General features: G+C 56.3%; 1 protein-coding gene across 1 annotated transcript in view; it reads left to right on the top strand.

Annotated features, from left to right (window-relative positions):
• POLE2 (DNA polymerase epsilon 2, accessory subunit) overlaps positions 1-16298 on the top strand; it is a 404236-nt gene that overhangs the window by 54860 nt on the left and 333078 nt on the right. The window contains exon 2 of the mRNA XM_086936593.1: positions 15796-15896. Within this exon, the coding sequence (XP_086792719.1) occupies positions 15796-15896 (101 nt within the window). The remainder of the gene's footprint in view (positions 1-15795; positions 15897-16298) is intronic.

The following is a 16298-nucleotide window of genomic DNA, read 5'->3' as shown; positions in this document are numbered from 1 at the left end:
GGCATATGGTGTCGTTGTTCGTGTGAGTTTCAGACATCTCAGAAAGCACTTACGTGCTACTGCAAGGTGCAGCTGGGAGGGGCAGGGAGTCTTGGTGAGTGGGTGAAACAGTGTGCAAAGTTGGGGTTGCGTCCAGGCAGCGGTGTCCGAGGTAGTATCATCCAGATGTTTGCCGCTTAGCCATCCCGTCACCCATTGTAGTTGCGCCGAGAGATAATACAGTTCCATGTTGGGAACCGCTAGGCCTCCCGAGTCAGTGGGCATATAAAATTTGGTCAGTGCCACCCGGGGGTGGCCCGAGTTCCAAATGAGGCTCCTCTGCAGGACCTCCAGGTCTCGGAATACTCTGAAAGGCACGTACGTGGGAAGATTAGCAAAGTAGTATAGCAGTCTGGGCAGTACAATCATTTTGGTCAGCACTATTCGGCTAGGAACATTGAGGGGCAGGGTGTTCCAGAAGGTGATTTGTGCCCTGATTGAGGCGATCGTCCGCAGAAGGTTCCCTTCCAGGACGTCTGTCAGATCCCGGTAGATTTGTATACCCAGGTACCGAAAGGTGGTAGGGTACCATTGCAGTCTCCCGCCGCCCAGGCAGATGTCACACTCGGGTGTGTCAGAACTGAAGGGGTAGGCCCCTGACTTGGCCCAGTTGACTCGTAGACCCGACATCTCCTCAAACGTCCGGAAGACATCAGTAAGGGAAGCCGGGATGTCAGTGATGTCTCTGACATACAGCAGCAGATCATCTGCATAGAGTGACACTGCATGTAGGCCATCCGCCAGCGGTATCCCCCATTCAGGTCCCTTCGTCCTGAGAATCGTGGCCAGGGGTTCCATTGCGAGCAAGAACAGTATGGGCGATAAGGGGCAGCCTTGTCTGGTGCCCCTCCGAACCCGGATCACGTCCGAGAGCAGCGCGCCTGTGCGGACCCGAACCGTCGGTCTATCATATAGGAGGCCCACCATAGCCACATAGTCATCTCCCAGCTGGCACTTCTCAGTAACTGCTCTAAGAAACGGCCACTCGACCGAGTCAAAGGCCTTTTCCAGGTCCAATATCAGGCATCCTGCCCTGGGCCATTGCTGAACAGCGTATTTTTGTACCCGGAAGAGGCGACGGATGTTGTGGGAGGTGTGCCGCGTCGGAACAAAACCATTTTGGTCTGGGTTGACCAGGTGGGGTATGTGCGGAGCCAGTCTACGGGCTAGTGTGGAGGCCAGAATTTTGTAGTCCGTATTCAGGAGCGCTAGGGGGCGGTACGAGCCCATCTGTGTGCTGTCTTTGTTCGGTTTAAGGATGGAGATTAGAGTGGCCTCATTTAACGTTGGGGGTAAGGCCGCGTCCTCCACGGCAGCAGCGTACATTTTCAACAGTTCCGGGACAAGGATGTCAGAGTTAGCCTCATAGAATTCGGCTGGAAGCCCGTCCGGACCCGGGGATTTACCGTTGGACAAGTGAAATATTGCTTCACGAATTTCATCTGAGTCAAGTGTGGCCCCCAAGTCGGTCTGTTGGGCAGGTGTGAGCTGTGGCATGGGAAGGGGGGAGAGGTAGCCAGTGATGTCAGGGCAAGGGGTTGCTAGCCGGGAGCGGTATAGTGCTGTGTAGTGGGTGGTGAACGGATTGTGAATGTGGCGCTGAGTATACAGGAGGCCTTGCCCCTCCGCGTCTATAGCTGTTACAGGGGTCACGCGGTTTTCCTGCGATATCAGAAAAGCTAGGAGCTTGCCTGGTCTGTCGCCCAGGTGATGTGTTCTTGCCGAGTGTGCTGCATAATTAATGTTGCGCAGGCGTTCCAGCAGTCGCGTGTGTTCCGCCTGTGCTTCCCGTAGCGAGTTAGCATCCCCTCCAACAGCCTCCTCCTCCCTGTCAAGCAAGTCAGTTTCCAGACTGGTTAGATCTCTCTCCAGTTGGTGCCCTATGCATCCCTGTGTTCTCAAGCAGTGGCCCCTAATCACCACTTTGAATGCGTCCCATTCTACCCGGGGGGAGGACGCCGTGTCTGTGTTTTCCTCGAAGTATTGGGCAGTGCGTGCAAGGAGGGAATCGCGGAAGGCCGCATCAAGCAGTAGTGCTGGTTGTAGCCACTAGGTGGGTACAGGGGGGCGCGGGCGTTCCCAGGACAGAGACAGGAAATGTGGGTTATGGTCCGAGTGTGTGCGGCCCATGTATCGTGCATCTGTCACTAGAGGTAAGAGTGCGGCAGACGCCATGAACCTGTCAAGGCGGACATGTAGGTCGTGGGCGCCAGAGTGGTAGGAGTAGAGTCGCGTGCCGGGGTTGCGTGATCGCCAAACATCTTGGAGGTCCCATTGCGCAGCCCAACCGAGTAATGCTTTTGTGGCGGCTCGTGTGGGCGCATGAAGTGCGGGTGTGGAGGAGCGGTCCAGTGTTGTCTAGAGTGCAATTATAGTCTCCACCCAGTATCCATGGGATCGCTTGCCAGGCCGCCAGTGCGGTGGAAAGGCGCGTCAGGAAGATACCCTGATCGACATTAGGGGAGTATAGAGAGACTAGAACCACCTGCTGCCCATCTAATCTGCCCTGTACAGCAACAAATCTACCCTCCCGGTCTATTATGGTATCAGTGACTGTCCAAGGGGTGCCAGGGCGAACCCACACAAGCGCGCCACGAGCGTACGAGGAGTAGTCCGTGGCATTGAGCTGGCCGCGCCATCTACGGTGTAGTGCGTGTACCTCTGCCTTGTTCAGGTGCGATTCCTGGAGTAGTGCAATGTTGATCCTATGACGTTTCAGATAGGAGTAGATTTGGTAGCGCCTGGCCGGTGTATGCATCCCCCTGACGTTCCAGGTGCATAATCGTATATCAGCCATAACTGTCAAGTATGTGGTGTCCCCTATCCCCTCTGCGCCGCAGCGTCTCGTGTGTAGCCCCCCGCCAAAGCCAGCACCCCGCCCGTAATACAAAGAGGTTACCAGTCGTAAGTGTATTGCGAATCAGTCTCCAGCAATTCAGAAGGGGAAGGTAGGGAGGAAAAACATATGGCCTCAACTTGGCAATAAAGTCTAAAATACCAAAAGGTCGGCTGCACAACATGTCGCCGTCCAAACACTCTAATGAGCTCGTAAACTATACAGTTCTGGGGGGCTTCGTGTGGCTTATTCGTGCAGGAGCAATATTCACAGCGTGGTTCGTGGGGAGTGCAGAGTCCCTCCCGGGCGTGTGAAAAAGGCCGTCGCTGTCTGGCGGGTGCCCAGGCCTCGCCAGTCGGTACAGTGTCAATGGCATGTTTCAAGTGTCATTGGTGAGGGGGTTAGGGCCCCCGGGGGAGAACCCTTTCCTCCTGCAACCAGGGCAGTGATGTCTTGGTATGAGCAGCACTGTAAATCGAACTCCAGTGCCCGGCAGTGAGCAGTCGGGCCAGGTGTAAAAGAAGCAAAAGAGTACTCACAGTGATTGGTGCAGCCCTGGTCCGTCGGGCCGGGGAGGCTGGGTCCATGGGTGAGCGCACAGGTTACTTGCGTGGGGGTGGGCATCCATACAGGCGTTTAGGTGCGCTAGTGCTGCATTCTGGAGGCGCATCATTAGTCTGGCCCCCTGGTTTAGCCAAAGAGGTCTGCTGTCTGTGGCGTGATTTCCGGAAGTCCCTTGGAGCCCTGTGTGTCCGGCATTCCGTACACTGCCTCATCGTCTGTCAGGGATGCAGTCGGGCTGGCGTTCGGGTGTGGCGATTGGGAAGGTGAGTTGCTGATTTCCACCACCCTGCGTAGAGCGTCTCGTTGGTCCTGTAGGATTTGGTCCATGGGTGGAGAGTGTGTGGGTGCTTCACGGTTCCGTGGTGATGAGGGAGTCCTGCGACGGCGCCGTCTTCTCGATCCTCGAGTCCGTTCCGCAGTGGCAGTTCCTTGCGCTTTCCTAGGTGCGTCCGGTTGTCCCGCATCAAGCCAGGCCTCTGCTTCCTCCGGGCTTGTGAAGAAGTGTGTTTTATCTTGTGCGATGACTCTGAATTTGGCCGGGAAGAGCAACGAATATTTGAGATCCGCTTGGCGTAGGCGTCTCTTCACCGCTAGGAATGAGTGTCTCTGTCTTTGCACTTGTACAGTGTAGTCAGGGAAGAACATCACTGTGGTATTGTCTATTTTAACTTCCCCTAGCTTCCTGGACTCGCGTAGTATTGCATCACGGTCCCTGTAATTGAGGACCCGGAGAAGGAATGGTCTGGGGTTCGAGCCAGGTGGCAGTGGTCTCGTGGGCACGCGGTGGGCCCGTTCCACCACGAAGTAGGGCGATAGTGCGTCCTCCGGCAACAGATCGCGCAGCCAGTCCTCCACGCGGCGAGCAGGATCTGTCCCTTCCCATTTCTCCGGAATGCCCACCAGGCGGATGTTGTTCCTTCGCGCCCGTCCTTCCGCATCCTCGGCGCGGTCCTCCAGGAACTCCACTCTGTTTAGGAGATCCCGTATGTGTTTGTCCGCCTGGGTAATCTTCGGTTCGATGGTCGTTACCGTGCTCTCCAGTGTCGAGGTCCGGTCTTGGAGTTTTTTGTGGTCGGCTCGAAGGTGCGTCAGGTCGATGGCCACACTATTGATCCTGGTCTCCAGGGAAGTGCGTGTCTGTTGGAGGGATTCTTCCATCCTTTCCATGGCCGCCAGCACGCTGTCCAGTTTCGACGCCACCTGTTCCGCGTCCATCTTGGATGTTGCTTTCGACTGCTTCCCCTTCGTTGACGCAGTCCCTAATCCAGAGCGCGATCTCACCCCTGCAGACATGGGCCAGGCAAAGCGTGCAAGTGGACCCCGCTATCAGGAGGAGGATAGGCAGGAACACGGATTATGGATCCGATGAGAAAGGATAATCTCCGTAGGCTTCAGGCTGTCCCCGCAGGTAGCCACTCAGTGGCCTCAGTCTCGGGTTACGAGCGATGTGTAGTGGGCTCCTTCTGCCGCCGTGGCAGTCACTTCAGGCCTCAGGGGGCAAGTATCTTGCAGGCGGGCGCGAGGCCTGTCCGCAGCTCAGTCCGCGCTTCTCAGGCAGTAGGACCTGGGGTGGGCGGGTGCGTAGGGTCAATCTCTCATCAGGCAGTAGGAGCAGGTCGGTGATTAATTCGAGGTAGGCAAGTGGGCTCTCCAAGTCATACCTCACAGCGTACGAAGTTGGATGAGTTGCGGCATGGTCCGGTCATCTCTGCAGGGGGAGAGAACGCGTGGGTGTCCCCAGCAATCATCGCGCCTTCCCAGCGCTGTTTGTTCGCGCCCAGGCACCGTCCATGGCAGTCTATGGTGTCCCAGCGTGTGTAGCATGCAGGAGGGGGGGGGGAGGGGGGACCCCCAGGTACTGGTGGAGGGGCACTCGTACGACCTCTGGCGCCTCGTGGTCGCTGTGGCCTCCTGCGTGGGCCCTCGTTCCTGGGCGTGCGCAGTGTGAATAGCGCGTGGCTTGGGCAGTCTAGGGTGGCGTCGATTCCTCGTCGCAGTGCCCCCGGTATGGGGTCCCCGCTTACCTCCGCCGTCAGGATGGGTCGTAGGGCCGCCGCCGGACAAGGCCGCCACTCTGAACCGCCTAGTGCCGTCCCAATGGTGGTTCCAGGCGTCGCTGCTATGGCCGAGGTGGGGTGCAGGGTCGGGGATGAGCCTCGGCAGAGGCCGCTCAGTCCTGCTCGTAGGATCGCGGCGGTTCCGGCGCAGGCCGCGCACCAAGGCCTAGTCGGCCGTCAGGATCCTCGGTCTCGCCCAGCAGCGCCTACCGGCTAGGACGCAAGCAGGGCGGCGTCGAGTCGGTCAGCCCCGTCGGACCGGAGCCCCCGCACCGATCCTTCCCAAAGTCGGGCCACCAGCGGGGAACAAGTGCGGGCGGGTCCGCCAGCAGTTTCAGGCCGGTAGGAGAAGTGTGGACGGAGAAAGGACCCGGGGTAGGGGAGCTTATACAGGAGCTCTACCCGGGTGCGACCATCTTCGTTGCGTGTTAAGCCACGCCCCATTACAGTGACTGCCCTATACCATGAAAAATCGGACATCCACATGAACCCTAAGGACAGCCGTGGCGTAACACAAAATGATGGGGTACGCCTCCCGATTGTGATAAGGGGCCCCAAGTCCCCAATATCTCATAAGTATTCACAGGCTTTGGGCTGAATGGGGGCCCCCTAAAGGTTTTGGGGCCAACCTGCGCCACAGAGGATTGTGTTTTGCCCCTGAAGGTGACATCTGATTTGCAGAGATGTGCACCTTCTGAACTAAACCTTAGAGCATGTGCGGCCAATGCAGCTCCAAATTCCTGTCATATTTTCAAAGTAACTGATATGTAAATGAGTCCTATTTAGATTTGCGGCATGTAAATGTATACTGTACACATATTCTGAAACTGTATCCTGGATCAAGCCATGCTGGCCCAGCTGCCTATTCATGGCCACCGCTGACTTAGATCATCTTGCAGTGAACATTTAGGGCATTCAAAAATTTGAATGACCTGAAAACATCCTACTGCACCCCATTGTTCCCGCTCAAACAAATTGAGTAGAGGACATTTTTTTAAACATCACACTACTACACCGGAAGCTAATTCATACTGTAGCCCTTATATAGTGTATTCAACTGTGTAGCTTCAGACTGTGTCATGTATGTGCAAGTAACTTGCATGATCGAGGTAACTATCAGCAGCGATACTACGTCTCTCTCGGACCTGTTTCAAGTGCTCGTCGTCCTTTTTCCCCAGCACTACACCCCCCGCCGTTTCTGCTGTTTCACTTCTTCACTTGCGTCGCCACCTGCACCACAGTCACTTTTTGTAGAGCACCAAGTTTCCTATGGTTGTCATCTAAATTGAATATATGCAGTGCTGCTTACAACTGTATCATTCCGACCATAAATTTACACTATAAAACAAGATGATTTACTACCTTGTCTGAAAGTTTATAGAGAGTCTCCTTTTTCCCTTGTCAAAATGCCTCATGCATGAACAGCATATTTTTTTGATCTAGCACTGATTAGATCCAAAACACAGATCGCCATGAGGTGGAAATCAAAGGGACTCCCAAGATGGAGAAACGGGTGAAGAGGTACAGCTGTGGGGCGTTTTTCCTAGCAAAGGGACAATGAGCCATAAGGTGTGTGTTGGACCCGGCCTCGTGGCGTGGCCCTCGCTGACCCCCCATGACCCAGAACGACGGACAGAACTAATTTCCGTCCACCCAGAACTAAACCTGAGACTCCTACATCGGACCTGAAACGACCTCCCGACCGCGTGCCTGCACCCATGCATGTGACCGGCAGACTCCATGTTTGGCCACCCCGGCCAAGTACCCGAAACCAAGGCTTCCATCACACCTCCGGCCCCCTCCCGAGGAGCTGGTCGTCCTCACACCTCCGAGCCATCCCTGGGGGCTGGTTTCGATCGTACCTTTTGGCTTCCTAGTGAGCTGGCTCCAGGCCTTGATGGGCGTCTGGGATTCCCTGGACGCATGGTCCAAAGCATCAAAGAACCAGCCGCCCAGACAATCAGGCGCCTGGCCCTCGGACCTCCGGCCTCCTGCCTCTGAGGGTCCGGACATCAAAGAGCTCCTGGACTATAAGATAGCCTGCACTCCATCTAGCCGGCAGTTGTATCTTGGACAAGAAAGCCCTGCTGATCTGATCGCGGCTGACTTTGAGGAGAACAGACTCTGACCCACCGAGCCCTGCTGACGTCGTCGCGGCTCATCCCTCAACCACCGGAGTCCTGCTGTCGCGACTCCCTCTCGAAGAGTAAGACCTGAACCATCGGAGCCCTGCTGACCTCGTCGCGGCCCACTCTTGGGAACGAGAGACATTTGCTAACATCCAGAGCCCTGCTGACGCTGTCGCGGCTCCACCTGCCTACGAGTACGACGGAGTACTCCTGACCAAGCCCTGCTGACCTCGTCGCGGCTTGAAGAACTCTCTGGTCCGGCTGGACCACCGACGCTACCCTCACGATCATCTTGAACCAGAAGTGAGTAGGACAGCAAGTCCCATCGCCAGCCCCCGTACCCCCCAGTTCGAGGATTGAGAACTGTGCGCAGGGTGCGTGGCGTGCCAGCTGGCCCTCTAAGACTGTCCCGCTTCCCCGATCCCTCGTTACGAGACTTTCGCGATCCCTCGATCGCTGTGTATTGCTCCCTACTTTTATCCTGATAAAGTTCATATTTGATAAAGAATCACGGTGTGGTGTCCGTTCGTAAGTGTGGTGTGTCGACAGTGTGTACGATCAGTCCTCCCCGGCGGGGACTCCCCCTCGATAAGACTGGGCAGTAATTGTGGGAGAGGAGGTCCCGGGTGGTTAAGAGAGTCATCTTGACCCCTGGGGTCACCGCCTTCCAACATTGGTGGCAGCGACGCGATACGAACCTACGCCTGAAGATCGTACCACTGACACACTACCTGAACCCACACGCAGCAAACGCACGAGGAAGAAAGAGCAATAATGACGTCCACGGAATCTGGTGTGAAGACGACATTCGACAAAGACCTCTTGGAGGACTACACCCATAGAGAGCTAAAGCAGTTCTGCAGAGAACTGAGTATCCCGAGTACCGGACTAAGGAAGATTTCCAGAAAGCGCTAACCGCTTGGGTAGAGTCCGGAGCACCTCTTCCCCCGACCGAAGACGAGGGAGGGAGGCCCCAGACCGAACCCGGTACACCGGCCGGTGAGAGAACCCAGCAACCGACCCGGAGCCCAGCAACCGGGAGAGACCGGTCATCGGAGGAGATGGCCGACCGAGAACGTGACCGAAACCATGAGCTCGAATTGGCGCGCCTCAAATTGGAGGGCGAACTCAAACTTGCAGGGAAGAAGTTGGCAGTTGAGCAGTTGCGGCTCCAGGGAGAGCTGGAGGAAAAGAAGCTCCAGAGGGAGCATGAAGGTCGGAAACTTCAGCTCGAGCACGATAGCAGCCTCAAAGAACTGGAACTGAAAGCCAGGCAGAAGCAACCGGATCACCGGGACTTGGAGAACTGGCGGTTCCCAAAGAAACAAAGGTGCATATCCCCAAGGACGTTGTAAAGGAATTTTACAAAGGGGACGACATCCAGCAGTGGTTCAAAGCATACGAGGTGGCCATGTCCGCTCACCGGGTCCCCGAGAAGGACTGGGGGGCCGGCCTGTGGAGCCGCTTCCTCAGCGAGGGGAGAGACACCCTGCTGGACCTGCCGACTGCACACATTAACGCCTACCCCCACATGAAAGACGCTCTCCCATTCCGCTACGGCCTAACGCCAGAAATGTATCGCCAGCGGTTTAGGGAGTGCAAGAAGATTCCTGGCACCACCTGGGTAGACTACGTGAACTACTACACCCGGGCCCTAGATGGGTGGATCAAGGGCAGCAATGTGATCACCTTCGAAGGCCTAGTCTACCTAGTCGCTTACGAGCACCTGTCCGCCAATTGCTTTGTGGAACTAAGACAGCATCTCCTGGACAGCAAGCTCGCCAACCCACGGAAACGGGCTGTTGAAGCCGATCGCTGGGTGGCCACCCGAGTCCAGAAGGGGCCCAGGGGAGACCCACCACGGAACGACCAAGGATCTTCCCGCCAGCGGGGTGGGGGAGGTCGAGGCAAGCAGCAGGGTTCCCAGTCAGGGCCCCAGCGTAGTCCCCCCAGAAACCAGACCCCACGCTCTCCTCCCGCGACGAGAGCCGCCCCGAGTGCAGGACCCCCGGGGCTCCGCCCCAGTTCCACCTGCTACAAGTGTCAGCAACCCGGGCACTATGCCGGTGATCCCCGATGTCCCATGACACCAAAATCCACTCCCACTGGCCCCTCCACCAGACAGATATCCTCAGTGGCCTTAGAAGAGGAAGAGATAGAAGAGCAGGGGGAGTGGGAGCCCGCAGCCATGGTCTTAGCCTCCCTGGGGAATAGCGAGATAATCCCAGGAGATTACCTGCCCGACAACACAGAAAAGTACCGCCAAACAGTGAAGGTTAACGGGCGCAGCATAGGAGCCCTTCGAGACACAGGAGCCAGCATCACGTCTGTTAGATACACGCTAGTCCCTGAGTCCATGATCATCCCCCACACCTCCTGTAGGGTGATAGCAGCCGATAATTCCGTCCGCACCTGCAGGATAGCACAGGTCCCGTTTGAGTGGGAGGGAGTTTCGGGCGATCTGCGGGTAGCGGTCCACACGGACATGCCTGTAGACTGCCTTCTGGGGAATGACTTAGAGAGTTCCCAGTGGAAAGAGGTAGAGAGAAGGACCCATTTAGCAATGTTGGGACTACCCCAATGGGCCTGTGTGAGCACCCGAGCCATGACCGCCAGAATGTCCAACCCCGGGAACGAAGAGCCCGAGTTCCCCAGTTCAGCCCCTGATGTCCCCGAGGGTGGCGAGCACCCCACGGTCCTTAACCAGCCCTCCATCGAAGAAAACGCATCCGACGAAGGTCCCCTCGGACCCGCCGTCGAACCAGTCCCTACCCTAGCCGATCTCCCCGAGTTGGCCCAGTGGCGCCAAGAGGGAGGACCGTCCCGAGAGGAGTTCTGCCAAGAGCAGACCTCCTGCCCCGCCCTTGAGGGGCTCCGGCGACAGGCCGCAGCCCAGGCCGCTGGAGACCAGTCCGGCTCCCATTACCTTTACTGGGAAAACGGCCTCCTGTACAGTGAACAGAAGACCGCCGAACTAGGGTCAGCCCGCGTGCTGGTGGTACCCCTACGTTTCCGCGGTCTCCTCCTCAACCTGGCCCACGATGTGCCCCTGGCGGGACACCTGGGCCAAGATAAGACATTCCAGCGACTAGTGACCCATTTCTACTGGCCCCACATGCGGGCCGATGTGTAACACCACTGTAAGTCCTGCCCCACATGTCAGGCTAGCGGCAAAAGCGGAGGAAAGCGCAAGCCTCCCCTCCAGCCCTTTCCCGTTGTCAGTACCCCCTTTGAGAGGGTGGGGATCGACATCGTCGGACCTCTGGTCCCCCAGACCTCCTTAGGTCACCGGTTCATTTTGGTTCTGGTCGATCACGCCATCCGATACCCCGAAGCCATCCCCCTCCGGACCGTGACGGCCCCGGTCGTGGGCCGGGCCCTCATGGGGATCTTCTCCCGGGTGGGTTTCCCGCGAGAAGTAGTGAGCGACCGAGGCACAAACTTCATCTCCCGGTACATGAAGTCCCTTTGGCAACAGTGTGGGGTGTCGTACCGGTTCACCACCCCATACCATCCCCAGGGTAACGGCCTGGTCGAGCGGTTCAACCGCACCCTGAAAGGGATGATCATGGGTCTCGAGGAGCCCCTGCGAGCAAGTGGGACGTCCTCCTGCCCTGCCTCCTGTTCGCTTACCGAGAGGTCCCCCAGAAATCCTTGGGGTTCAGCCCCTTCGAGCTAGTCTATGGGCACCCCGTCCGGGGTCCCCTCAGCCTGGTCAAGGAAGGCTGGGAGACAGCCTCCCCGAGCACCCCCCCGATGTGTTCTCCTACGTCCTGGCCCTCCGAAACCAGACGCGGAAGTTTTGCAAGCTGGCCGAGGCCAACCTGGAGGCCAGCCAAGAGGAGATGAAACGCTGGTACGACCAGAATGCCACTCTGGTCGAGTTTCAACCAGGCGAACAGGTTTGGGTCATGTCCCCAGTGGAACCTTGTGCCTTGCAGGACAAGTGGACTGGACCCTTTAAGGTGATAGAGCGCAAGAGCCAGGTCACCTACCTCGTTGATACGAAATCAGCCAGGAACGCCCTGAAAGTCTTGCACGTGAACCGGCTCAAACCCCACTTTGTGCGTTCTAAGTTGGGATTACTCCTTGCCACCGACGACGGAGAGGAAGAGGAAACAGACCCTCTACCAGATCTCCTGTGTGCCAAGGATCAAGACGGCTCCGTAGAGGGAATGAGTCTCTTCTCCTCCCTCACTCCCTTGCAGCGGGAAGAATGTCGCCACTTGTTGGGACAATTCTCAGACCTCTTCTCCCTCACCCCCGGCGTCACCAGTTGGTGCGTCCACGACGTGGATACCGGGGACAGCCCTCCGGTACGACACAGAGCCTACCGAGTCCCCGACCGAGTTCGAGCCTGCATCAAGGCCGAAGTCGACAAAATGCTGGACCCAGGAGTGGTAGAAGCTTCCAACAGCCCATGGGCTAGCCCCGTGGTCCTGGTTCCGAAAGCCGCCGCCCCCGACACCGTCCCTGAGCTGAGGTTCTGCGTGGACTACCGCGGACTCAACGCAGTCACCCGAACCGACGCACACCCCATCCCCCGAGCCGACGAACTCATTGACCGCCTAGGGTCGGCTCAGTACCTCAGTACCTTCGATCTCACCAGTGGCTACTGGCAGATCGGCCTCACCGAGCGGGCCCAAGAAAGGTCTGCTTTCTCCACTCCAGATGGCCATTTCCACTTCAGAGTGATGCCCTTCGGCATGAAAAACACCCCCGCCACCTTCCAACGACTGGTCAATCAGGTCCTGGCCGGGTTGGAAAGTTTTAGCGCAGCGTATCTCGACGACATTGCGGTGTTCAGTGCCCACTGGCCCGAACACCTGCACCACCTCTGGGAGGTGTTGGATGCCCTGCGGCGCGCCGGGCTCACCATTAAAGCTAGCAAGTGCCAAATAGGACAAAGCTCCATGGTATACCTCGGGCATCAGGTCGGGAGCGGCCTCGTAGCCCCCCACCAACCCAAGATAGACGCTATCAATGCCTGGGAGACCCCCACGACCCCGACCGAGGTGCGCGCCTTCCTATGCCTCACAGGGTACTACCGTAGATTCATCAAGGGGTAAGGGAGTATTGTAGGCCCCCTCACCGAGTTGACAGCCAAGGCCAACCTCAAGAAGGTTAGTTGGACCCCGCCTGTCAGAAGGCATTCGAGGAATTAAAGCAGGCCATGTGCACCGCTCCAGTACTACAGGCCCCTGATTACTCCAGAGAATTCGTGGTCCAGACGGACGCCTCCGAACATGGCATCGGAGCCGTGCTCTCCCAGGTGGACGACCAGGGGATTGATCATCCAGTGGCCTTTATCAGCCGGAGGCTACTACCCCGGGAGCAGAGATGGAGCACCATCGAGCGAGAGGCCTTCGCCGTAGTCTGGGCCTTGAAGAAGCTGAGGCCCTACCTGTTCGGTACCCACTTCCGGGTCCAGACCGACCACCGTCCTCTCCGGTGGCTCATGCAGATGAGAGGAGAGAACCCTAAACTGCTACGCTGGTCCATCTCCCTCCAAGGGATGGATTTTACTCTGGAACACAGGCCGGGTGCAGACCACGCCAACGCCGACGGCCTGTCCCGCTTCTTCTGCCTCAGCGAAGCGAACCCCCTAGAGGATGGGTAGTTCTCCTCGTCTTTCAGCTGGAGGGGACGCATGTTGGACCCGGCCTCGTGGCGTGGCCCTCGCTGACCCCCCATGACCCAGAACGACGGACAGAACTAATTTCCGTCCACCCAGAACTATACCCGAGACTCCTACATCGGACCTGAAACGACCTCCCGACCGCGTGCCTGCACCCATGCACGTGACCGGCAGACTCCATGTTTGGCCACCCCGGCCAGCCAGTCGCCTTCTTCCCTTTCGGCAGCCTCTGGTCGCTCCCGGCTGCAGCCAGGCGTGCGCGTCCGGCGTGCCCCGACTCGCCCAGGGGGGTGAACGACTCACCAAGTACCCGAAACCAAGGTTTCCATCACACCTCCGGCCCCCTCCCGAGGAGCTGGTCGTCCTCACACCTCCGAGCCATCCCTGGGGGCTGGTTTTGATCGCACCTTTTGGCTTCCTAGTGAGCTGGCTCCAGGCCTTGATGGGCGTCTGGGATTCCCTGGACGCATGGTCCAAAGCATCAAAGAACCAGCCGCCCAGACAATCAGGCGCCTGGCCCTCGGACCTCCGGCCTCCTGCCTCTGAGGGTCCGGACATCAAAGAGCCCCTGGACTATAAGATAGCCTGCACTCCATCTAGCCGGCGGTTGTATCTTGGACAAGAAAGCCCTGCTGATCTGATCGCGGCTGACTTTGAGGAGAACAGACTCTGACCCACCGAGCCCTGCTGACGACGTCGCGGCTCATCCCTGAACCACCGGAGTCCTGCTGACGCTGTCGCGGCTCCCTCTCGAAGAGTACGACCTGAACCACCGGAGTCCTGCTGACGCTGTCGCGGCTCCCTCTCGAAGAGTACGACCTGAACCATCGGAGCCCTGCTGACCTCGTCGCGGCCCACTCTTGAGAACGAGAGACATTTGCTAACATCCAGAGCCCTGCTGACGCTGTCGCGGCTCCACCTGCCTACGAGTACGACGGAGTACTCCTGACCAAGCCCTGCTGACATCGTCGCGGCTTGAAGAACTCTCTGGTCCGGCTGGACCACCGACGCTACCCTCACGATCATCTTGAACCAGAAGTGAGTAGGACAGCAAGTCCCATCGCCAGCCCCCATACCCCCCAGTTCGAGGATTGAGAACTGTGCGCAGGGTGCGTGGCGTGCCAGCTGGCCCTCTAAGACTGTCCCGCTTCCCCGATCCCTCGTTACGAGACTTTCGCGATCCCTCGATCGCTGTGTATTGCTCCCTACTTTTATCCTGATAAAGTTCATATTTGATAAAGAATCACGGTGTGGTGTCCGTTCGTAAGTGTGGTGTGTCGACAGTGTGTACGATCAGTCCTCCCCGGCGGGGACTCCCCCTCGATAAGACTCGGCAGTAATTGTGGGAGAGGAGGTCCCGGGTGGTTAGGAGAGTCATCTTGACCACTGGGGTCACCGCCTTCCAACAGTGTGCCGACTTGCCAATTGGGCTCAGGGGATTCTGTGAGCTTGTGTCTGCAGTGCACGGAGCCTAAGAGGAGCGTCAGAGGGGCAGGTAAGTTCTTTTTAATTTTTAATTTGCTTGGCTGTCTGTCTCCCTCTCCCTGCCACTTTGCAAATACACCAGCCGCTACTGCTTCTTGCCCACCAGTTACCTCACAAACTCATCTCAGGTACACCTTTTGGCTCTTTGTCCCTTTGCTAGGAATGTCCCCTCAGCCCACTGTTGTACCTCTTCACCCATTTCTACATCTTGGGAGAGCCTTTAATATCCACCTCATGGCAATTTGTGTTTTGGATCTAATCAGTGCTAGATTAAAAAAAAGATAAAAAAATCTGCCATTCACTTTTGTTTTCTTAGATCTAGGCAGGAGACCTTGTAAACATTTGACATTGTTTGGAGTGACATCAAATTAATACTGTTGTCTTTTAATCGGTTTAAGTGGCCCATGGCTGACTGAAGCTGTGTACAGGCACTGTAGAAGTGCAGAGATAGAAAGGCATATTTGGTAGTTGAGTTGCAAAATTATTACTTGGGGCTCAGCTGGCGAGTCAAAAGCAGTCCTTGCAAAAAATTCCCAAACCAGCCCCGCTCTCTCTTTCCATCCATCCATTCTTTCTCTCCCCTTCTCCACTCTCTCTCTCCTCCCTCACGAATTACTTTCTCCCTAATCCCCCCCATCCTCCTCTCTCTCTCTTGAAGCCTCTCTGCTATTAACCTCGGGGACCTGGGGGAAGTGACAGAAGCACCATGAGCTGGCGTGGGATTTCAAAACAAGCCCCCAAGGGCTCCAGCCCACTGGCAAATGCCCGATGGAATAAAAGACCTGTCTGACACGCTTCAAACTTCGAACCAAGGTAGTGAGAGAGATAGAGCAGTGCCTAATGCTAAAGGGCAGTTTTTTAGGGAGGACCCTGAACACACCTTGTCACAAACTAGTGCATGCTTCTTTTCACCGGTTGATGTTTTTTTTTAAGTGTGTGCTCTTTGAGAAAATGAGGATAAAATGCAGAGTAATCTATGAGAAGGGTCTTTTGTTTTCTATTCTGAATTGAAATAGTGTTTTTTTATGTTTTTCTTTTTGATTGTAGTGAAGGCAGTAGATATCTGACAGAAATTCTGCAATCGGTCAATGGAGTGGAACTTGAAGATGTGATAGACAGCATCATCGATGCTGTTGAGAAGCAGCCGTGTAAGTAACTTGCTTAGTTGCAGTAAAAAGCTAATTTGTACCTGACGATTTTGAGTGCGATTGTGTCCTGTATCATTATCATTCCTCATGCATGTATTGTGTATGGTGCAGATATCACTGCATGCCTGTCTGTTTGGCCTGGATCCTCATCTGGCAATCAGCTGGTGTAGTTCCTTAGCGTTCTAATTCTCCCCGCTTGAATTCTTCCTCATTCCACTTGTAGTTGGTTCATCATGTAAAGCAATCACAATCATTACAATAAATCATTACAAGAAAAAGCTCAACACTGTAAAGCATTATAATAAATTCACAATAGGGATCCTTTTTTTTAGGTCTGGCTTCGGACAGCTTTAGCAATTTTTTTTTTACAATATATTTTATTTTTACGTTTGCATGATACAT

This window comes from Lissotriton vulgaris, chromosome 9 (genome assembly GCF_964263255.1).
Source record: "Lissotriton vulgaris chromosome 9, aLisVul1.2, whole genome shotgun sequence".
In the NCBI taxonomy this organism is placed as follows: domain Eukaryota; kingdom Metazoa; phylum Chordata; class Amphibia; order Caudata; family Salamandridae; genus Lissotriton; species Lissotriton vulgaris.
This window is presented reverse-complemented; position numbering and strand designations above follow the sequence as displayed.